General features: G+C 31.8%; 1 protein-coding gene across 1 annotated transcript in view; it reads left to right on the plus strand.

Moving 5' to 3' along the window:
* The first annotated feature begins 431 nt into the window (after positions 1 to 431).
* The window catches only part of LOC120766197 (diacylglycerol kinase theta), a 32264-nt gene continuing 8569 nt past the window's right edge, over positions 432 to 24126 (plus strand). The window contains 18 exon segments of the mRNA XM_040091557.1: positions 432 to 462; positions 4557 to 5335; positions 5719 to 5798; positions 6890 to 6992; positions 7073 to 7179; positions 8376 to 8460; positions 8542 to 8742; positions 10233 to 11867; positions 16960 to 17169; positions 17252 to 17388; positions 17482 to 17771; positions 17829 to 18150; positions 18945 to 19176; positions 19179 to 19382; positions 19455 to 19724; positions 21990 to 22278; positions 22421 to 22577; positions 22925 to 23032. Coding sequence (XP_039947491.1) covers positions 5215 to 5335; positions 5719 to 5798; positions 6890 to 6992; positions 7073 to 7179; positions 8376 to 8460; positions 8542 to 8742; positions 10233 to 11867; positions 16960 to 17169; positions 17252 to 17388; positions 17482 to 17771; positions 17829 to 18150; positions 18945 to 19176; positions 19179 to 19382; positions 19455 to 19724; positions 21990 to 22278; positions 22421 to 22577; positions 22925 to 23032 — 4551 coding nt within the window. The 5' untranslated portion in view covers positions 432 to 462; positions 4557 to 5214.

The raw sequence follows: 24126 nt of genomic DNA on the forward strand, positions 1-24126 counted from the left end.
ACTTGTACTTTATAGTATACTTATAGATATGTATATATTATAACCGAATACTGCGCGCGAGCGGGGGAAACGATCAGTATTGAGCGACGAAAATCAGCAAGGCAAGTGTGAAGCAAATGTGTGTGTGTGTGGCAGATAAGATGGAAAATTTGTTGTGAAAAATACGGAATAATTTTTGTGTAATAATAATTTTTAAGGCGAATACGCGTTTCCAAAATTTTCGTATCTCTTTGATAGGCAGTATTTAAAATTGTTCCAAACTGATATGTAATAAAATAGTAAAGAGTGGCAACGCAGAGGTACCATACGAGTACTATTATATGTACATATGGATATAGGTATGCATGTATCCTAAAACCCAAAACTATGTATATGTATATACATACATATATGTATGTACGTGATTAAGGAAAATTTAAACACTTAAAATACTGTCAACAATTGCAGCATAAAAATTCAAAGGTGAAAAAAATATGTAATAAGATAAGTTACTATGATAAAATTATAAATTATGAAGAATAGTTATTTAGAATTCTACCCGTTTTAACTATGCACAAGTATGTATGTATGTATGTACATATGTCTGTACACCTAGAACAAACCTATACTTATGTACATACATATGTATGTACATATGTATGTATATATGTACATATAAGGTTTCGATATCGACGAGTAAAAAGTGATACGTTGTAAACGGATAAACAGTTCAATAAAATGCCTACTATATTAAAATAAGGGGATCGAGATACATATGTATTTGAAGTTGGGTGTTAAGGACTATCCTAAAAGTAAACATGTTAAGATAAATATAGAGTGAGAAACAAACCTATTTGTACTGGTGTTCCTTCTCCAACAAATAAGTGATTATCTTTCCTCCAATACAAATAATAATATAAAAAACGTCATCGAAAAAGGAATACAATTTATTTGCTACGTTTGCCGACCTTAAAGACGACAAATTCGTTGGAGAGGATATGAATGGAAAACTGACCGAACGGGAATACAAGCGGAAAGCGGAGTAGTAGGAAACCATAAAACTGCGCTAGAGAGTGGAATGCCAACTATACTCAAAACACAATCCACCGAAAGAGATAAGAAAACAACGAATATAACGGTACAAGTCCATTGATTTAATGAACGAATCGGTTCTCGGCGAATTCGAACATTATACATTCTTAACAACGAGCGTACAAAAGGCGAATAAGTAAACGAGCGAGCTACAGATCTATAAAAATAGAATAACCTACCACAATCGCTATTTAATAACGAATAAACCAAGCAAACTCGAAAACTATATTAAATTAATCTTAACAATATACACCTGGACATAAGCTTATTTGTATGTACATACATATGTATATGTACAATGAGCGAACCACATTCCATACATATTTTTTTCCATTTACTCAATTATAGACTTACATATCATTATACCAGTTAACAAGCTGGGCTTTTATAGGCATACATAAAATTGGATAACTCGCAGGATTTATGCAAATAATTAATTTAAAAAAGTAATAGAAAATAAAATTATCAGACATGCTGATATAAAATTCTAATTTAATTTTGGTAACATAACCAAAAATACATATATTTAGCGTTGTTTTTCGATCCATTAGTAAAAATTTAGTTTCCTTAATCCAATCTTATAAACTTATATAATAATCGAATCATTTCCATATCCACAAAACGGTATTACTTAAATTTATTATATGCTATAATACTATAATCACTTAAGGTAAAAACTTAAGGTGTTTACGATAAAAGCGAGAGAAGAGAAGTTCAAGGTAAGAGATTACACCATATCTTTTTTAAAAAGTAGGTGTGGTCGGGCCTTTCAATAACAGAATATTCACCAGTAATTTCAGTATTCTTCATTATTAAAAAGTTTCTGCCAAATTTGTATTCAGGAATTTAATATTATATTAGTTAGAAAACAACATTTCCAAGTTTGTGAGATTTCTACTTTATATAAGAGCAGAATATGATAAACTTAAAAAGGTCGTTCCTTAAAAGTATCGATACCGAAAAACGCGATTCTCAAAAGAGCTTGCTAATTTTCTAACTTTACCAAAAAAGAGATATGTATCTCTGCAACAATTACAGTAGAATCCCGATTATCCGGATCAAATAAAACCAGGGGTATGCCGTATAATCGAAAATCCGGATAATTGATTTCAAAGCAAATCAAACAATGTTTAAATTATAATAAAGTTTTATTATGTTATAAGTTTTACAAGTGTAGTTTAGATAATATGTACGATAAATAAAAACCGAGCTATAACGATAAATAATGTATTACATAATGCCTATGTAATTTAAAATTTTGGTTGGAAATAACTTTTTATTGGTCTTTGACGTAAAGAATCACATCGTTTCATTGCGGCCAAGTCCCTGATGCGTTTCAGTTGTAACAACTGTATGGGATCCGATACATCCTGTCTTTCTAACCACTTAAAATCAATATCAAGAGCTTCAAAAGCTTCAGCGTGAGATGGTACTTGACATACATCCCCAGTTTCAGTCTCTTCTTCATCTTCTCTCTCGTTATTTATTATCGGACGCGAAAATAAACTTGTCGTAACATGTCAAAACATTTTTAAATTGACAATTAGAGCCGAGACGAATGAGTCCGGATGATCGGATATTCGGATAATCGATGTTTGGATAATCGGGATTCTACTGTACACTATAAAAGTAAGATTAAATGAAAAATGTGGATTATATGCCAATGGACCGATCAATATGTCGTACTATCGAAAATAAAGAAATCCGTCACGTTTTACATTGCTCTCATTTATCGTATATAATGGCTTTCGTTTTTATAGCATAATTGATAAAGTCGGTTCAGATCTTCATCAAAAGTACTTAATTTTGGCAAACTACGTTTTATTCAACAGACCATCAAAATGTTAATTGGAGAAAGAATTTAATACAGTTAATATTAGGATAAAACTAAGACGAATCTGTTTAAATTCAAAATGAGTTCTAGAAATTTACTAAATAAATTCTTGTTCAAAATCGAACAATTGGAAAAATAATTAATCAGAAGACCCTCAACATATCTTACAATGTTAACCAGAGCTTAAACTGTCTGTTAAGACAACGTTTTTATTTAATGTAAGGTAAAATCGGCACCATTAAGTTCCGAATATAAAATCATTCAAATGGCCTCCACGACTTCTTTTGCAGAAACGAATTCGATTAACCAAATTTTCGAGTACTTTTTCCACTAAATCAAGCCGTATGTCATGAAAAGCACGTTCAATATTGACTTCTAAAGCTTGGTTTATTGCTAAAGGCCAATGACCTCAAATATCTCCACAAGAAGTAGTCTGATGCTGTTAAATCACAATTGCTTGGAGACCATTCAATGTCACAATTTCTTAAAATAATCGAATCTCCAAACTTTTCTCGCAATAATTCGATTGTTGCACGTGCTGTATGACACGTAGTCCCGCCTTGTTGGAACCACATGTTGTCAGTATCAACTTATTCCAATTGCGGCCATAAAAAATTTTTTGTCATCGATCTATACCACTATCCATTGACGGTAACGTTGTCACCACTCTACCAGACCAAAATCCTCAGCAAACTGTCAATTTAGGCGAATATAATGGTTGTTCATGAATAAATTTCATTACTTCGGGCGGTTCTTTGTTTTATTGGCACTTGAACATAATGTAAAGAAAATGTATGCTCGAAATTTTCTACAATTCATAGCGAGCACAGGTGGACGATTATTACAACCATAAAATGGCAAAAGCTCACGAAAAGTTGGAGTTAAATTGAATAATTTGTCAGCCTTGTTCTTGCGTATATTTTTGGATAATGAAATTGTGACATACTTAAAATGGCCGAAACGACATCATATCATCCTTATTGGAAAACCCGGTATAAGTGGGTAAAAACAGATAATTATTTTGAAAATTACAAAAAGTGCAATGACTCACTGAATAAATGCGCCACAAGCATTAAATTTCAGACCCAAGATGGTGCTGAAAGGCTTTATAGGTTCGGCTGTAATAATTGGACAAGTGGCGTGGCACCTCCCACCCGAGTGCATATGACCGAACGTATCGGTCAATCTGTGAGGTCTAGCATTGAAAATTGGGGAGAATTGTTTCGTGATCACTCTATGGTATATTCAATTGATAAAGACAGTTTTCATTTCACAATTGATTAAAAAATCTTTAATAAAGTAACATGTGTTTTGTTAAATATTTCCTAAAAATAACGCATATGAAAAAAAAAAGATTTTCCGAGTCGGCTAGTTACATTTATAACAATAATTTAAATTTTTTTAATGTTGCAAAAGCTTTATAATACTTTTATTTGTACAGAAAATTTGAAATTATGAGAAATCATATAGTAGATATCCAATTAATACATTCTCGAGGGCAAATGCATTTAAAGTAGATGAAGAAAAGGAACGGAGAAAAATATATAAAAAATAGTAAGTGTCACGGCTAATACTCGTATTCATGATATACGAAGTGATCTAAATATATTTGTACATGTTACACATAATTGATTTCTGTTTGTGGTTGCAGGTACCGGCCCAAATGTCTGGATGAATAGTACAAATGGATGAAAATGCCGCCGTCGCTGTCACATTTGTTGTCGTCGCCGCCATTTTATCATCACTTTTATCGAGCACAAACGCAGCAGTACAAAACATTAAGCCCAAAAAATCAGTCAATAAAGCAAAAACTGCTGACACAAAGGTCGAAACTAAAAGCCATCAACAGCAAGACAATAGAGCACCAACTAGAATTCAAAGCCGCTCAAATAGTCAAAATATACTTACTAGATATTCAAAAATATATAATAGCAGTAATAGAAAAGAAGTTACCAAGGCCATTGAAAAAAGTGGCTGTAATTTCTGTGGTCAGCAAGAAGAATTGCTTCCAAAATTCTTATTCTTCGTATATTGCATCAATAAAAATATCAGGAATCAATGTGAATTATCCAATATGATATCGAGCAGTTGAGAGAATTGTCAGCTGTTATACTAAAAACAACAAAGAAGTGAAAAGGATTATAAGAGATAAACTAAAAAAATTAAGCCTCAAAAAAGAAGCAGCAGAAAAATTGTTATAAGATTACAAAACACTTTTCATTTCGCGTATCGTCGATATCTTCGTTATATTGGTCTGCTGCCAATTGCGATTCAGCGATACGCCCCATAAACGAAAGTATCCTTATAGAATGCGCAAAATGGCGGATGGTGGACATACATTCGTAAAGAAGACCTTTGGAAAGCCAACGTATTGTCATCATTGTTCAGATTTGATTTGGGGTATTATTCAGATCGGTTATATATGTGAAGGTATGTATTATTAATTACCTTAATTATATATAATTGTATGTATGTATGTATTTATATGTATCTGTTTGTAATACAACTAACAACCGTACGTACTATACGAGTCCAGAGTCATTCCCTTTTATCATATATCACATGTTTATGTAATTAGTTACTTATCATTTTAGCTAATTAAAAAAATTTAATTATATCATGATAATTTTTACATATTTTTTATGCAAATCAAAAGTAAATGTATACATCTGAACTATTCCAATACCATCAAGCATAGCAAGACTTCTTTTCAATTGTGTAGTTCATTACTCGTACATACATATGTATATTATATCCATATGCCTATAAGACCAACATGTGTAATAATTACAATATTCTTATTGTTTTTATAGTGTGTAATTTCGTCATACACGATCGTTGTGTTTCAAATGTTGTTACTCCATGCTCTGGCATTGCTCCATGTATTATAAAGGTAAGTTACGTTTTGATAATACTTTTAAAATTATATCTGTGTTTTTGGAATTGAAGTTTTTAGGAAATAAAAGTTTGAAATTCGTTTTATTTGCGGAAAATTTCACATATCATTAAATATTATTTGATATAAATCATAATTTATTGTTTATTTTGTTTGATATGAATAATAAGAACGATTAGTCAAGAACATTAAAGAAATTAGCAAACAAAGTATAATTTAATACTACATTTTAATTTGTCCCATGCTAAATATAATCTTATCCAGCTGTGCTTGAATAAGAAACATATACCGATTCGAGGACTTAGTCTTCCGTCTACGACTTAACTTAATTTCAATGTTGCCAACGAATGACGGTATAATGTTTGAAAGGATACTAATTTCAAACAATGCCATAATTATGGTAAAGTATCGCCATATACATACGTGGATATCAAAATCTTAGTTTTGTCTCTTAAACTATTGAAAAAAAACTACCAGTGACTATTGAAATAGTTGAAAAATTAGTTAATGGTTTATTTCTTTTATTTGTATGTTTTACAAATAATTGTACACACCCTAATCAAGGAATTATTTTATTTATACAGTACAATTTTATTTCAATTTAGTTCAGTGTAGATAGGGATTTTTTCACCTTGACAACCTTACTTTCTATTAAAAACCGAAAAGCAAAGTTCGACCCTGGCACCGACACATGAATATGAGTTGTCCCGAAAAATGTGGATTCTGTGTTCATACTGAATAAGAAAGGTTGTCATGTCATCATGAGGTTGAGATATTGGTGACTATCATTATTTATGAATAACAGATGACTTGGTTCGAACAAATGCCAGTTTTTTGTCGCCTTGTGGGTGTTGATAGTTTAACACTATAGTTTAATCATGATGTATTATTATTCTTTTATTGCCACATGAGCTAAATAAATTTTGTAATAAATTAATTTAAAAAGTACTGATTATTGGCAATGAAAATTTTATTATTTTTTATGAGTATAAAATAATATCATGTCTATAATTAGTTTAATCAAGTAATAAAATATCCATATTTAATTTCATTATAAATTCTAACTGCATTAATACATTTTTTTAAAGAATCCCGTCGCGCATTGCTGGTCGGAGCCAACTCATCATAAAAAGAAATTCTGTACCGTTTGCCGTAGACGATTAGATGATAGTCCAGCAGTACATTGTTTAAGTAAGTTTGTCAAGCTAAGAATGTAAAGACTTACATATATCTTATAATTATGTGTCCTTTCTATTCTTCTTGCAATCTAGTTTGCGAATATTTCGCACACATTGAGTGCCAAGATTTTGCTGTGCCTGATTGTACTGAAAATGCGACGTATGTGCCCGGCAAAGAATTGCAGAGTGTGAAACATCAGGTATGTATGTAAGATTTGTATATGTACATATGTATGCAAGTGTCTTAAGCCAGTTGAGGGATATGAATAGAACCGCCGGTTGCTACTTCAGCTTTGATACATCACTTTTTTGTAAAATTTTTATTTTTTATTCGAATATTTCAAAACAGGAATAAATATGTGTGAACTTTTTTTTTTAGCATTTGGATTTCTTTCCTAATAGCTTAGAGTATAAAAATGATGATCAGCACAGCATCAAGAAATATAACAAAATGATAATACTTCAAAACATCGACTTTGTAATGATTCTAAATTTTTATTTTTTATATACATACATACTTAGTCATTACAGAGAAATTGCAAACTTTGACCATGTAATAAAACGACGTTTATTATTAATATAAACAGAAAACAAATTGAATGTTTTTTTATTAGCATAGCATACATTAAGGAATGCATTTTGCACAAAAAATTAAAAAATGTGTTTAGTAGTTATCAAAAAAAAAAATTATTGCGTTTCCAATTCCGTATTTTGGGCTGGACACAGAAAAACCATAGTAGGAAATTAAGAAAATTTTTGAGAAATGTTTTAAGTGTTATTGCTCTTACGCACTCACAACGTTAATTCTTTGTAGTGTGTCCATAATTTTTATAAATTCCTCAATTGTCGGGGCAAACTCTCCACTAACTTCTAGCACCTACTTTGAATTGCGTACCATGCCTCCTCGATACAGTCCAATATTAGGACTTTGCGCTGGCCAGCTTGAGATGATATGCTTGCCATTGGATGCAATATGATCTACATTTACTAAGTCTAGGTATAAAAAATGGGTGAAATCGGGTAAATACTCATCTGAGCCCCTTATACCTAATATAAAGATTTGCGAACTTTTGGGTGACTTTATACTGCATATAGTAGCCAATATTTGAGTTATATAACGAAAATTATATAACGTGTTTTACTCATAACAGTGTATCTTTGTGCTTGAAATTGTATGAGGTACCTTAATGAAACCCATGAAATGTTCCACTATTTAATATGAGAATTAATTGTATTCAGCTGGAAATTCTACGTCGGTTTGATGTATCAGAAGTTGTGGCTACGACAATTTTTGAATATGCCTTGTGTAGTATTACAACATAATAAATGAAAGATTTAAAAGTTATGCAAATTGTAACATAATTTAATATAATATTGTTCACCTATATATTAAAAGCATCATTGGAGGGAAGGTAATCTACCCCCCACGTCTAAGTGCGCCTACTGTAAAAAGACATGTTGGTCATCAGAATGCCTCACAGGTAAAGGTAGATGGATATATACGTAAATATAAAAATATATTAATTATATACAAAAAATTATTGTGGATTGGAAATGTTCAGGCTATCGCTGCGAATGGTGCGGTATGACAACGCATGGGGGATGCCGCACGTACCTGACAACCGAATGTAATTTTGGTGTACTTCAGCCTATCTATTTACCTCCACATTCGGTCTCGATTCCGCGCACCGAGGTGCCCATAGAAGCTATTATTGGCGTACAAGTTAAATCGAAAACCACATTAGTACGAGATTACTCGTGCCGTAAGTATTTACTCTTAAAGATTTTAGGTATATTATCGAAGTCAATAAGTAATGAGTTGTGGATAAATTTTCCTAATCGAAATTAAAAAAAAATCGACCTTCTTCGCAAAATAAATTACAATTTAATGCAGTCTTTTAGCTGTGTTAGAATCAACGTGAAATTTTCATTTACAGAATGAAATGGTGAAACATAATATGACCACCACATTGGTTTTCTTAGTTTTAGTGATTGCTCCTCCCCACTCTTACTCCTTGTATCAAATTAGAACTTTGTTTCTTACGTTTTGTATGTTATTACTCAAATGTAATACCATTATTCCTACTTTCACAGAAAGAAAAGAATTACTATAGATCATTCCATATACTTCGTCTCGTTTAGTTTTCGGTTTTACATATTATCGAGACGTAAACGGAACTAAAATATTATACTGTTCGCAGGTTTTACTCCAGTAAGCTTACTATTTGGTAAACTTAGATTTACCTAAAAGTTGTTTCAAGACAGTTCAAATTAATTCTGGAAGAAACTTTGTTGATGTTGTTGTTGTTGCGGCAGAAAATGTGAATGAATTTTCGCTGTTAACGATTAGATTTTATAAAATGTACGCGAACGTAAGATATTTTGAAATAGCAAAACTTATCTTCAACTCAACATGAGCACGATTATGTTATTTATAAGTATGGCTTAGAAATTAAACTATATTCAATTATTGAAACTTATATAAACATGAGATTGAAAAACCATTTTGTAATGAGGAAATATCATAAATATCTTAGAAGAAGCAATTTTCATATAAAATGCAATCATGACATTTATTCTTATTAGCATGCTTCTTCCATTTTCTGCACTCCCAACCGATATTATTCATGGTTTTATGTTTAAATTAAGTATCAGAACAATACCATCAGCACCAAGTCGATTTCGTGTAGAAACGAATTAAAAATTCATTTCCAGATTTTTTTTGTATATCAACTTGTATCAGTTGTTTTTGAAGAAAAAATACATACTCGTACTTGTTTTTTTCTATTAATTGTTTATCACTTAAGGGTGTTTAATCAATTTTAGGAATACCCAACATTTTTCAACCATTTTTGTATTTCTATAATTTGAATTTAGTTTTAATAAAGTATGCATATAACAAGGCAATTCGAAGTTATAAAATCTCCATAAAAGGACGATCTACGAAAAGTTAAGAAACAAAGCAGTTGAAGTGTATTGTCCATATGTCGCAAGTCGCTAGAAATACGGTTTAACGATTGCTAATAAATTTTATAATCCAACTAAGGATTTACTTATACTTTACTTATAATTGAGAAGGACTTTGTGCGACGTCTATGCGAAACTCTTAAGTTTGGCGCAGGACCGACAGAGCATGCTTACCTAGGAAATAAGAGTTTTTATCTTTATCATTTCACTTATTTTTATATTTAGTGGTTCTTATTTTTAATTTTATTTTCCTTTTTGAAAATTAAAAAAATACTCGAAAATATAGCTGATTTGGGGACAATAGAGTGCCCAGAAAATACTACTTCCGTAAATTTCATTACTCCGAATAAAGGCTTTATAACAGATGCAATCAACGAAATAAACAAAGTCCCCGAACCAAGCTTAAAAGAGATTCTGTTTATTGAAAGACAACGTCGCAAGAAATCAAAGGAAAATTTTCTACTATCATCATCCACATCATCAATATCCACCAGCTTCACACCAACGCCATCTTTACCTTTACTTACACTCCCAGTAGTTGAGAAAACTCCTACTTATTCTGAGCTCAAAGAAAAAGAACAATGCAAGTTTATCAACATACCTGTATATTTAAGTGACGATAACGCTGTAAAGACTGTCAGCGGAACACCACCGAATCAAAATGTGACTTGCAATATACAAAAGTCTTCATCTACATCCTCTTCCCTGCATCTATTATATACGAATTTGTTGCGTCGCATGCATCCAATCTCGCGAAAACACCTATCATCCAATACAGAAGACGAGGATATCGATTTTTGCGATGTAAATGGTAGTGAAGTGAATGAAGATTATCATAACATTAAAGTTAAACAACTAGACTCTAGAGAACATAGAATCGTAACGAAAACGTTACGACAACAATGTCAAAGTCTCTATGAAACTACCGATACGGAGGGTGTTTTGACAACTGTGGATAACATTGGTTTTGACTCTAACATAAATCAGATTAGTAATTTAAGCTTTAATAGAGGTAATAATAAAACATCGTTAGAAAGTCATTATAATTTAGATGAAAAACTGGAAAATGCTCAAAACGTAATAATAACAGCATGTGCACTCAAAGCGTGTCAAACAATCAACGCACCTATACTAGTTACGCAAACGCTTATGGCTCCAAAAGATGGCAACAGCAACGCACATGAACAATTTTCTAAGACTGGCGCTTTAATAAAAGCGAAAACGTACAACCTCAGCCCGTTTAAGGGTGTCCCGAACAAAGGCGGCTCTTTGAGTTGCTCGCCTAATTCCAGTGATTGCTCGTCGCATTCGCCTGTGCCAGAGAATCCTTTAAAAATGTATCTTTCGGCAGTGAACCGTAGTAAATCATTCCAAGAACCTGGAGTCCAACAGTATACACGTAAAAAAGACTACACGCGACTCTTTCGACGTCGCTCAAAAAAACGTAATAAAGATTCAGTTCTCATAGGCACTAAAACATCGAAAAGTGCCTTCAGTTTAGATACCACAGGACAAAGTATAGAAATTACCATACAAGATGAAGATGGTAATTATCAACCGTACGATGATGACTATTTGACTTTAAAAGATGTGCGCAGTGGACTTAGCCGTAGCGGCTACACCGACGATGATGAAGATTATGAGGACGGGTATGACTTGAGACGGCACGTGAAAGCAGAATATCAAACGCCAGTGTATAGTAGTGAAGCCAGCAGTCCTACAAATTTTCACATGTATTTAGATGATCAGCCGCACAGTTTTACGAGTGATGACGCCACAGCAGGCGATATAAGTGATGGTGGTAGTAGTCGCAGTCGATCACGCGTTAGTGACAATGAAGAACACGTATTCGGACGGTTGCTACGGCGAATGCAGTGCCTATCGCTTGGGTGGCGGAAACATCGTTACTACAAACGCAGAGGTGATTAATGTATCCTGTTGTTTTCAATATTGGTATTTTCCTAATCATTGCCAAATAACTTTGGTTTTTTACCTTTTATTATGACGAATTCAAATTTACTTCGTTTTTTACTTTCAATTATTTGTGATAGAAATTATAAATGATAACAAGATCAAAAACGAAGCACCTGCATGAAATTTAGTCATTTAGATGGCATTTTGTCCATCACTAATCAGATTCGCTTAGCTTAGAGATTCCTCAATACTCGTGAATACTTGTAAATGCGTATAGGGTAAAGTTAAATTTAGCCAAATCAAACAAGTATGTACTTGTTTCGCTCGAGGCTCCATATTGCATTTCTGTTAAATTCTTTATGACTGCTTCTATTACTAATAGTTGACTATGGAAATTTAAAACCATAAAAATATGTGCATGTAAATTTTCTTAATTTTATTATATTTACATCGGTGATATTTGGCATTACGGCGCCAATTTACTTACATGTTGAAATCATACTAAACCTCCGCACTACCATTAACATTAATAATATTACAAATAATAACAATAAATGTAATAATAAAGATAAATATATATATATTAATATATGTAGGTATGTGTATGTATATATTTCAACTAAGCTCTCCAAAAAACACGAAGTGATTTTTCGTATTTGTATTTACTAATATTGTCTCTACTTTAAATTAAGTGCTTCACCACACTGCATACACTTAAAGGAGACATGATAACGATTGTTTCACATTACAATATATAACTCAATGATTAAGGAAGGTAACGAAATAAGAATTAATAGAGATTATCTAGTATTAGTTCGGCTCGAGCTTAGCCTTAGAAAATTATAAAAGCTCTATTTGAACATTAAATTGGTGTCACATCAAAACATATTTGATACATTTAATCCTGGTGTTCACCTTCTTTTTCATAAATAATTTTTCATCTTACCTTTGAGAACTTTTCAATGTATGTAACATTAGAGCGGGCCGATATTTTTTTCCAATAAAATAACGTATGTGGGAAATGTTCTACGGATCATTCTAAAAAGACTATGGGTCTAAAACCGGTTTCGAACCAGCGATAAGTTTAAAAAATCTGAATAATCGGTTGTATGTTACATATGTGATACAGTTGTCGGTTTTGGCTTCTTGTAAGTCGAACATATAAACATATATACTTTTCTGCAACAACGAAGTCATCATTTACATTTAACTTTGTTGAATACCCTTCACAAAGTTTATGAAATATAATATACTAGAGGACCACCACACTGCATACACTTAAAGGAGACATGATAACGATTGTTTCACATTACAATATATAACTCAATGATTAAGGAAGGTAACGAAATAAGAATTAATAGAGATTATCTAGTATTAGTTCGGCTCGAGCTTAGCCTTAGAAAATTATAAAAGCTCTATTTGAACATTAAATTGGTGTCACATCAAAACATATTTGATACATTTAATCCTGGTGTTCACCTTCTTTTTCATAAATAATTTTTCATCTTACCTTTGAGAACTTTTCAATGTATGTAACATTAGAGCGGGCCGATATTTTTTTCCAATAAAATAACGTATGTGGGAAATGTTCTACGGATCATTCTAAAAAGACTATGGGTCTAAAACCGGTTTCGAACCAGCGATAAGTTTAAAAAATCTGAATAATCGGTTGTATGTTACATATGTGATACAGTTGTCGGTTTTGGCTTCTTGTAAGTCGAACATATAAACATATATATTTTTCTGCAACAACGAAGTCATCATTTACATTTAACTTTGTTGAATACCCTTCACAAAGTTTATGAAATATAATATACTAGAGGACCCCGCCCACGCTTTCCTGTGGCTAAGGTATACTTTAATTATTAACTTTTATTATTATACAGTAAAATTGTGTTTATGAATAAAAACGAAAACGTTATTCCCGGTGTAAGAATAACCCTGTCATATACTTCCAAATTTGAAAATAAATAATTTTTTTATTTTATTCATTTTATATTCAACTTGTAATAAATTATTAATTTTCAAAGTTGCTAGTTGATAATACTTCATTCTTAATTTTTAACACGAATATTTATAGTTTTTAATTATAAACAATTTCAATTTCAATTTAAATCTGCAAGAGAATAATTCAATAAAATTTCCAGTCAAAATGATTGCTACAATAATATTTCCTGTAATCTTTTTGATTTCTGAACCTGGACTGTTGCATAACTGAGGTTTATTGAAATTACACTGAATAATAACAGTTGAACAATTCTCAACCGATTATTATATGATGTCATTCCGGGATATATTTAGATAATTTTCATTTTCATCAGCAACAGTATCGAATGATTTAAAATACATCCATTTGCCTGAGGACAACTGTGAATTTTTAATTAATCTCATCAACTTCAACATTTTTAGACACTTATGATAAAGCTCAATAATTGAGCCAGTTATAATCCAAACAATTAATTTTTACATTCTGGATATATTCTCACTTAATCAAGTTTTTTTCGCGATACACTGCGAATGTGGTTACAGTTTTATTCTACTATTCCAAATACATAGAAATTGTAATATATATGAGACTGGATCATTTTTCATATGTTCGCACATATGTACATATATATGTTTGCCTTAAGACAAGTGAAGAATGGCAATCCCAGAAAGTGGTAAAATAGCGGCACCGAAAACTTTATCTTGCATTGTTCTGCACTCATCTCAAATTATAATTAAACTTTTTATCAACAGTGCAGTTAATTCGCTAAAACTAAAAGAGTCAGATATAGGGTTATATATACCAAAGTGATCAGGGTGACGAGTAGAGTTGAAATCCGGATATCTGTCTGTCCGTCCGTGCAAGCTCTAACTTGAGTAAAAATTGAGATATCATGATGAAACTTGGTACACGTATTTCTTGGCTCCATAAGAAGGAAGGCCCACTGCCACGCCCACAAAATGGCGAAAGCCGAAAACCTATAAAGTGTCATAACTAAGCCATAAATAAAGATATTAAAGTGAAATTTGGCACAAAGGATCGCATTAGGGAGGGGCATATCTGGACGTAATTTTTTTGGAAAAGTGGGCGTGGCCCCGCCCCCTACTAAGTTTTTTGTACATATCTCGGAAACTACTATAGCTATGACAACCACACTCTAAAGAGTCATTTTCTTCAGGCATTTCCATATACAGTTCAAAAATGGAAGAAAGGTTATGTTGAAAATCACTAAAAGTGCGTTAACCGACTAACAAAAAACGTCAGAAACACTAAATTTTACGGAAGAAGTGGCAGAAGGAAGCTGCACCCAGGCTTTTTTTAAAAATTGAAAATGGGCGTGGCGTCTCCCACTTATGGACCAAAAACCATATCTCAGGAACTACTAATCTAATTAATTTTACAGCAAAATAAAAAAATATATAAATGACGAATAATGAAATCTCGATTATCACTTTATCATGCGAGAGTATAAAATGTTCGGTGACACCCGAACTTAGCCCTTCCTTACTTGTTTATGTTAGATGTTCCGTTTGGTTTGTTATGATGCAATTCTCAGTGCGATTTTCTGTTGTGATATTAAAAGTGTCTTACTGGTTCCCCACGGTATTCCAGAAAAAAACCGCCTTGTTCAGTAGCAACAATCAATATAATCCATGTAAATTGCTATACTTTTACAGAAACTCTGTGTTGTTATTATTATCATTATTATTTTTTAAGTAAAAAAAATATTTAAATGATACTTACAAAAAAAATGAATTTTGAACAAATGATTATGATTTGAAATAAAATTTTTGTATTGTATTGAATTTTAACAAAAAGAGATAAAGAGTATCCTATTTCCGTCTCCTGGTTCTAAGCTATATCCCCACCAATTTTTAGCCAAATCCGTTAAGCCGTTGTTGAGTTTTAAATAGTGGAACTAACACGACTTTCTTTTATATACGTACATACATTAGAATATAGATTTAGTACTTAGTTAAGGCACTTTATAAGTTTTCGTACAGTGGTCTGATTACGCCCATTTAATCAAGATATTTAAATTTTTACTGAATTAATAGTTTGCACGAACGGACGGACATCCTGATCATTTTTATATACATATATAACCCTATATCTATCTCGATTGGTTTTAGGCAATACGTACAACCGTTAGGTGAACAAAACTATTATACTCTGTAGCAACAGAAAAAGTTTCAATTTGACACAAATCCCCATTAACATTTATTGAATTCATTTGCTACAAAAACTGTGATAAATGAAGAACCGCTCGACCGATTTTGTGCAACTTCACATAAACTGTCTACTAGTCCCAACAAAGCCTAAACATTTGATTTGGATAGGTGAGCTCGTTCTTAAGTTATAAAATTAACATATTTTTATTTATTTACAAATAACAAAATCATCATTAATTACTGTAGATGTCCTGGGTGGTTACATACGAAATCTGACGATCCTTACCAATACTTTCAATTTTGCACAATTAATTAATTCATCATATATAATATTATAGATGTAAATTCTACGCTTGGCTTGCGACTACTAGCTAACGTGTGGATAATTAACATTTTTTTAATTTAAGTCATATCGAGAAAATGTTTGCGACCGAACTTAAGGACGTGAAGTACGTTGGAAGGGTATCTTTATTGCTATATGTATTTTATAAATGCATTTAATATCGTGTCATGGACAAAAATAATTATTTATCCCTACTTATCCAGTGATATGTGGAAGGTGAAAAGGACCAATTAATCGAATATTAGTAGACATCATTTAGGACACATCCACATAATGAACGAAACCATCATATCAAGGAGCCTCTAGGCTTTGAACAAAACAAACATAAATACGTATAAGAATGAATTTATTTATGCTAATCTATACTTTAGTATAAAGTTATTTCATAATTATATTAACATAACTCAGTTTTCGTATGTGTATCTGTAGTCTTTGAATATCGTGGTTGCTAACTTATTATAACTAATATATATATACATATGTATATTGTTCTAGTTATATAATTTTATTATGATCGATTGAATTAAAGCTAACATAAGTGTTGAAAACATTTTATTGGATGCATTTTTAAAATCATTATATTTTAATTATTGGGTAGCACGAAGTATATCTGAAGAGTTTAGTAGTGGAGACACGCCACGTTTCAAAGATGAAGAACCGGGTATTAAAACTGATACAATGCACGCTAGTGCCGTTAGTGGCGGAAGTGGTACGTCATCACATTATCGCCCAGAATCCTCTCACAAATCGGAAAAATCAGACAAAGATAAAACCAAAAAGGAAAAAGAAAGCGAGGAAAAGGACATTGGTAAGAATTCAGAAACTTTTTTTGTATTTTAGATATATGTAAGTTTTGCTAATTGTATTGTTTTATTTATTTTTGAATGCAGAAATGATCAAAGTTTTCGACGGTAACAACTCATTTAGACGGCAACTATACCGGGTAATTAGTGTACCGCGGACGTATACCTTAGAACAATTGCTAACTACAGCATTGCGAGCATTTCATATAACTAGAGAACCCAGCGTAAGTAATTCAAAAAAATTATCGCTAAGAATAGATTAAATTAAAATAATAAATATAAACAAATATTTTGCTTACTATTATCAACTTTTTTAGGCATTTTACATGACTGACTTGTATGCTGCGTCTGGTATGGAGGATGTTCCATTGCAAGATCCAACACCCGTAATGAACTTGACGCATTTGGAAGGAAAGAGACCAGCAATATATCTAAGGTTTCACGATAAGGACAAAGGATATGTACGCGTTTATCCGGGTAAACTTCAATGCTCTTTAGAAGAGCCATATGTTAATGTTCCTGTTGAAAATACAACCATTATTAAGGATTTGATTCGCGATGCTTTGGATAGATTTGGTTTACAAGATAACCAAATCCAAGATTACAGGTAAGAAGGCATTAAAAATAGTATCATATTTTTCAAAAAATATGAATTATGCTCCAGATGCTCTGAGGTATTACTAGACCGTGGGGTTACCGAAAGGATATTATCATGGAATGAGCGGCCATGGGATATAATGAAGCAATTGGGTAAGGATTCCATCAGACAAATGGAACTAATGCGATTTTATATGCAACATAAGCAAGATCCGCATGGACCAAATATCGCGTTATTCGTTGGAAATTTACCACCAGGCTTATCGCAACGCAATTACGAACAAATTTTGAATAAGTATGTTACAGATGAAAATAAATTTACTAGTATTGGACCTATCTACTATGAATATGGCTCAGTGGTACTATCATTTGAAGACGCTCAAAAGGCGGTAAGTTAGTGAATCAAATAGTATCCACAAACGTTTTGTGACCATAATATTAATATTTGGAAAATAATAATTCCTGATTTTGATATTTAAATTTTATTTAATTACGTTAGGAAGTTTCTTCTTTTATAATACTCAATCAAAAAAAGTATGTTTGTATATCCAACACTAATACTAATAATCAATATAAGTCTATAAAAATTAAAATGAAGAGACGAATTGATTGTCTTATCCCGGTTTCCTTTATCCTTGGCACTAAAGGTAGGTTTATCCTCCAAAGGGGTGTAATGGGTTGGCCCACTGTCACGTCAATAAATTGTATTTCTCAAAATTTATAAGTTCCTATTATTTTGTAATAAAAAAGTTAAATAAGAATAATTTTATTGAATTCAACTAGTTGTGGCTACCTTATCACCATAATGAAGAAAGAGCTCATTATAAAGTTTCCATACAAGTAATTGGTATTTTTCCAAGATGTTGCGATAGGATCTCGAAATATAGTACAAATTTGCTAATTTATGGGGAACAACTACCACCAGTGCGCTCATTTGACTATTTTTGCTTAATTGGTGACCAAATTATTGCACTTAATATTTTTTCGATTATCACAACCCAGCCAATTCAATTCTTCTCGTGATGTTGATAAATTTTTAGCTCTATGTCTATATTGATTGTTTTGGGTGTTACAAACAAACTAAAACTATTATACTCTGGGCAATACATTGCGAGAGTAAAAAAATGGAATTTCATGCTTTCACACGTATAAACATTTCCAATTAAATATTTGCATTCATTAGGTTCGAGCTTTCTATAACTTACGTGAAACTATTATAGAAGATAAGAAGCTTTTAGTCATGCTCCTGCCAAATATAGAACCGAGCATGGTTCCATCAGATGTGCGACCACTACTTGTATTTGTTAATGTTAAATCAGGCGGTTGTCAAGGCCTTGAACTAATATCAAGTTTTAGGAAGCTTCTGAACCCATATCAAGTATTCGACTTGGATAACGGAGGGCCATTGCCGGGGTATGAGAAATACGTATGATTTTAATGCTCTCATTTAAATCTCATTTTATTTATAATAGATTGTATGTATTTCGGCAAATTGTTAACTACAAAATACTGGTATGCGGCGGTGATGGCACTATCGGCTGGGTATTACAATGCTTGGACAACGTGGGACAGGATTCCGAATGCTCAAGTCCACCTTGTGCCATAGTTCCTTTGGGCACTGGTAAGAAATGATAAAAATCAATTTTAAATGATTGCCATTTTTATTATTACTATGAAATACATTATAAAATAGGAAATGATTTGGCCCGGGTACTTTGTTGGGGTTCTGGCTATACAGGAGGCGAAGATCCTCTAAATTTACTCCGTGACGTTATCGAAGCTGAAGAGATACGCCTGGATCGTTGGACGGTTGTATTTCATCCGGAAGACAAGCCGGAAGAGTCTGCATTAAAGGCGCCCTCAAATACAACGGGTAAGAAGAAGAAGGCTCACCAAGCACATCTATCGCAACAAACAAATCAGCACCATCAATTACCGGCCATAACATCGACTGAAATATCAGGTCATTTGATGTGCCAAATTTCACGTTTTTGTAATCGTTATTTATTAACTTCTCTTTCGAATACAAACTACATCTATACAATGATGAGCTATAATATTTTAATAATTTTCAAGTTTTCATACATACTTATATACATATATTTTATCTGTCGCTCCTTCTATTCGTCTAAAACCTAAGACTTATCGATCCAAACCGGCTGTTGTGGGAATTGATCTACGTATACTATAATTAGGTTAAAGTAGAGATACATATGCAAATATATTTTCTAGTAACTCGGAAAATTGCTTAAATATGAAAATAAGAATATTAAGAAAAGATATTCCAATAATTGTACTATAACAAAAGAAACCAATCTTAGAAAGCTACTACATCACCGTTTTATACCGAATATGATTGAAATCGGTGGAGTAGGTCCGGAGATTCATATGTAATTTCACTTAAATGTTGGTGGTGCCGTTTTTGACAATTTTGACACCGTCTCCTATAAAGCTCTCTTGTATTATCCATCATATTAATTTTTTCAAAACGTTTACCCACAGGTGCCCCTTGCTATTGCGATCGTCTGTGCCAAATTACAGTTTCACATCTTTTAAGTTTACTTTTGATAGCGTTTTGTGGACGTGGCAATGTCCAATTTCGCACATATACGAACTATCCCTCCCTTTTTTCCCAAGAAACAAGTGTACCAAGTTTCTCGAAGATATCTTAAATTTTATTGAAGTTATAGCTTGCACAAACAGACGGACGAGCAGACAGACATCCGGATTTATATTCGTTTCGTCGTCCTGATCATTTATATATGTATATATAACTCCATATCTATATCTCTTAGTTTTAGGTGATTTAAACAACCGTTATCTGAACAAAACTATTATACTTCGTAGCAACACTTGCAAGTGGATAAATATACACAATTGGAATCACCTCCGAATAGACCACATCCACAACTAAAACATTAACATCGACCCATAACAAATTACTTGAAATCATATACATACTCAAAAAAATTATTATATATTTCGTAACTTCACCTAAAGTTTTGTATAATAATGGTTTTGTATCATATTTTTGTAACGGAAAGGTTTTCCGCTCTACAGTTTTCTATTTTGTTCTTATTCTGCCTTAAAAGAAATATAAGAATTCAAATCTCGCTTCCAACTACTTGAAAAATTATATATTTTTTATACATTTTGTAGAAAATTTATTGCTCTACAAAACAGTCACTTACTTATAACCTAACCGTGTTAGAGATATTAACGGTTGAAGTTTGTTTATTTTGAGGTAAATTTTTTTCTTATGAAATTTATAATTCTTTCAAAAACAATTTAAATTGCAAAACTCTTAATTTTGTAGAAAATTTACTGCTCTACGAAAACGATCTCATATAATTTTTCGATGAAGTTAACCGTCTACGAGATCGTAAAACTTCAGTGCCTAATTCCAATTTAAAATTGTTCTTTTTTTTATTTAGTCATAAATTCACAAGAAAAAAAATCCGCTTTAAAATAATTGAACTTCAACTGTTAATGTCTTTAAAACGGTTAGGTTTACGAAAAACCGTAAGCGACTTTTTTAGAGCATTCAGTTTCAACAAAAATCTATGAAATGAGGTATTTTTTCACGCACGAAGTGCTATACATTGCCAAACTGTAGATGTTATGTAAAATACAAATTAAAAAAAAATTTGCCAAAACCTCAAGAGTACATCCTATATTTTCGCTTTGAATTGCATATACATATGTATTTAAAAACATTCGTTATTTTTCTTAATGTTTTATCTAATTTTATAGAGTTTATGTGGTTTTTAAACAAATAAATTAATTAATAATTCAATTAAAAAACTATAATTTAGTAATTTATTATTATTACATATGCATATATATTATCTGTATGCCCGAAAAAACATACAACATATTTTATATGTTTTCGATAATATGTGATTTATGTATGTGAGAATTTATTATTATGGCATTTAAAAAATATGTAACATTTTGTTATAAAACACGAAAAGGCACTGATGAGCGCCCAGTCTATGTCTTGTGGAAAATCTATTGTTTAAAAAAAAATTATTTTCTTAAACATGAATTTGAAGACTGGCATCCCACTAGTCTTTATAATTAAGAGAATATTACATAATTTTCATTATGATTAATAATGTATGTAAAAGAATAATTTTCATAGATGTGGCTTCAAAAATAACCTTTTATGGATGAATATTATTGGATTCAATTTCTTAATTGTATATTTAAACTCCCCTTTCTATAGGTGGTGGCGCCCAAAATGAAGACAACTCACAAATATTCGTTATGAATAATTATTTCGGCATTGGCATTGATGCCGATCTTTGTCTCGATTTTCACAATGCACGCGAAGAAAATCCGAACAAATTTAATTCTCGATTACACAATAAAGGTTATTATGTTAAGATGGGCTTGCGAAAAATTGTTGGCCGTAAAACCGTTAAAGATCTTCATAAAGAATTAAAATTGGAAGTTGATGGCAAAGTAGTTGATTTGCCACCTGTTGAGGGGATTATTATATTGAATATTTTGAGGTAAGTAAATACAATAATAAACAATATATACATTATTTCATATTATGTTATGTATTAATTATATAATTATTATATTTATACTTTTATACTTTTATATTATAAATATACAAAATAATTTTTTTTATTTATTTGTATTTTGTAGCTGGGGTAGCGGCGCAAACCCATGGGGACCAGATAAGGACGATAACTTTTCCACACCCAACCATTACGATGGAGTGTTGGAGATTGTTGGTGTTACAGGCGTTGTACACTTAGGGCAAATACAATCCGGTATACGGACGGCAATGAGAATCGCACAGGTTTGTTAATTTATTAGTACATCAGTTTTTAAAAAGTTCATATCGTCACCTAAAATGCAAAATAACGTAACATCACTTTTCATAAGTTTTTAGAAGAAAAAAAACGGTATAAAACAGAAAGTCTTCCTATTGAAAAAAATTGAAATTAGGTTGCAACTTTGTGATATGTATGTACATGATGGCAGAAACTGAAAATTTTGTAGATATACATATGTATGTAATATAATTTTAATTTTTTTGATGATACGATGTTTTGCACTTTAGGTGACGATATATTTTTCTATTGACATCCGCAGATACATTTAACATTTTCTGTTACAATAGAATATAATTTAAATTTTTTATAGGGAGGTCATATAAAAATTCATTTATACTCGGATATGCCAGTACAAGTCGATGGAGAGCCTTGGGTGCAAAGCCCTGGCGATGTTGTTGTTTTAAAGTCGGCTCTAAAAGTGAGTATATTAAAAATTGCATTTTGCAATGGAAATGCCTTTATATATGTACATATATTATAGATTTTCTCCTGCTTCAGTTTAAAACTTATACACTTTAACATATTCGTAGCTGTGCATGCAAAAACTTTGTATTAATTCACGTAGTACATGTTTATGATTATGGTAAATGCATGCACATACATACAAGTATATACTTACATGCATACTCAAAATCTCCAAAATACTGTTAACTATACTTAGGTACCACGCCGCTTTTACCTTTGTTGCTGAATACATTTGTGACTTTTGGGATTTCTGACTCGGTTTAATTCATTTATGGTCTCAGAGTAAATGGAATAGATGCTTTTTGAATTTTTTTAATATACATTTATCATGAATGAACCGTTTTTTCCGAAAATAATCTGTCATAGGTATCAAGCCGTAGTTATCCCATTTTCATACTGTGACGTTAGAATGTCATGGTAATACGATGCATCTAATTTATTTCAACTAGTTACTTTTGTATTAGACCTATAGGGGCTTTATAACAATTTATGTCACTCCATTCTTCGACGAAATCTACCAAACATATAGTTATACTCTTGCAACTTGTTACTATAAAGTATAATAGTTTTATTGACCTAACGGTTGTAACCATAGATATAGGGTCATATATGTATACATACATATATAAATGGTCAGGACGACGAGATGAGTTGAAATCAATCCGGGTGACTGTCTGTCTGAAAGTCCGTCCGTGCAGGCTATAACTTGAGTAAGAATTGAGATATATTAATAAAACTTGGAAAAACTAGAAAACTAGAACGAGTTCGTAGATGGGCGTAATGGGACATTGCCACACCCACAAAATATCATTAACCGAAAACATATAAAATACCATAACTTAACATTAAATTAAGATATGAAACTCTAAGATCGCAGTATCAAGCAGCACCTATGGACAAAATGTTTTAAAAAATCGGGCCTGATCCCGCTCCTTGAAGCTATAACCAAATTCACCAAGCCCAATGGTTATTGTTAAATACTATCTCCTACCGACTGTGCAAAAATGTAAGAAATTGGATGGTAACCCGCTCCCTTCCCATAACTAA

The sequence above is a fragment of the Bactrocera tryoni genome, chromosome 1 (genome assembly GCF_016617805.1).
Source record: "Bactrocera tryoni isolate S06 chromosome 1, CSIRO_BtryS06_freeze2, whole genome shotgun sequence".
Classification (NCBI taxonomy): Eukaryota; Metazoa; Arthropoda; class Insecta; order Diptera; family Tephritidae; genus Bactrocera; species Bactrocera tryoni.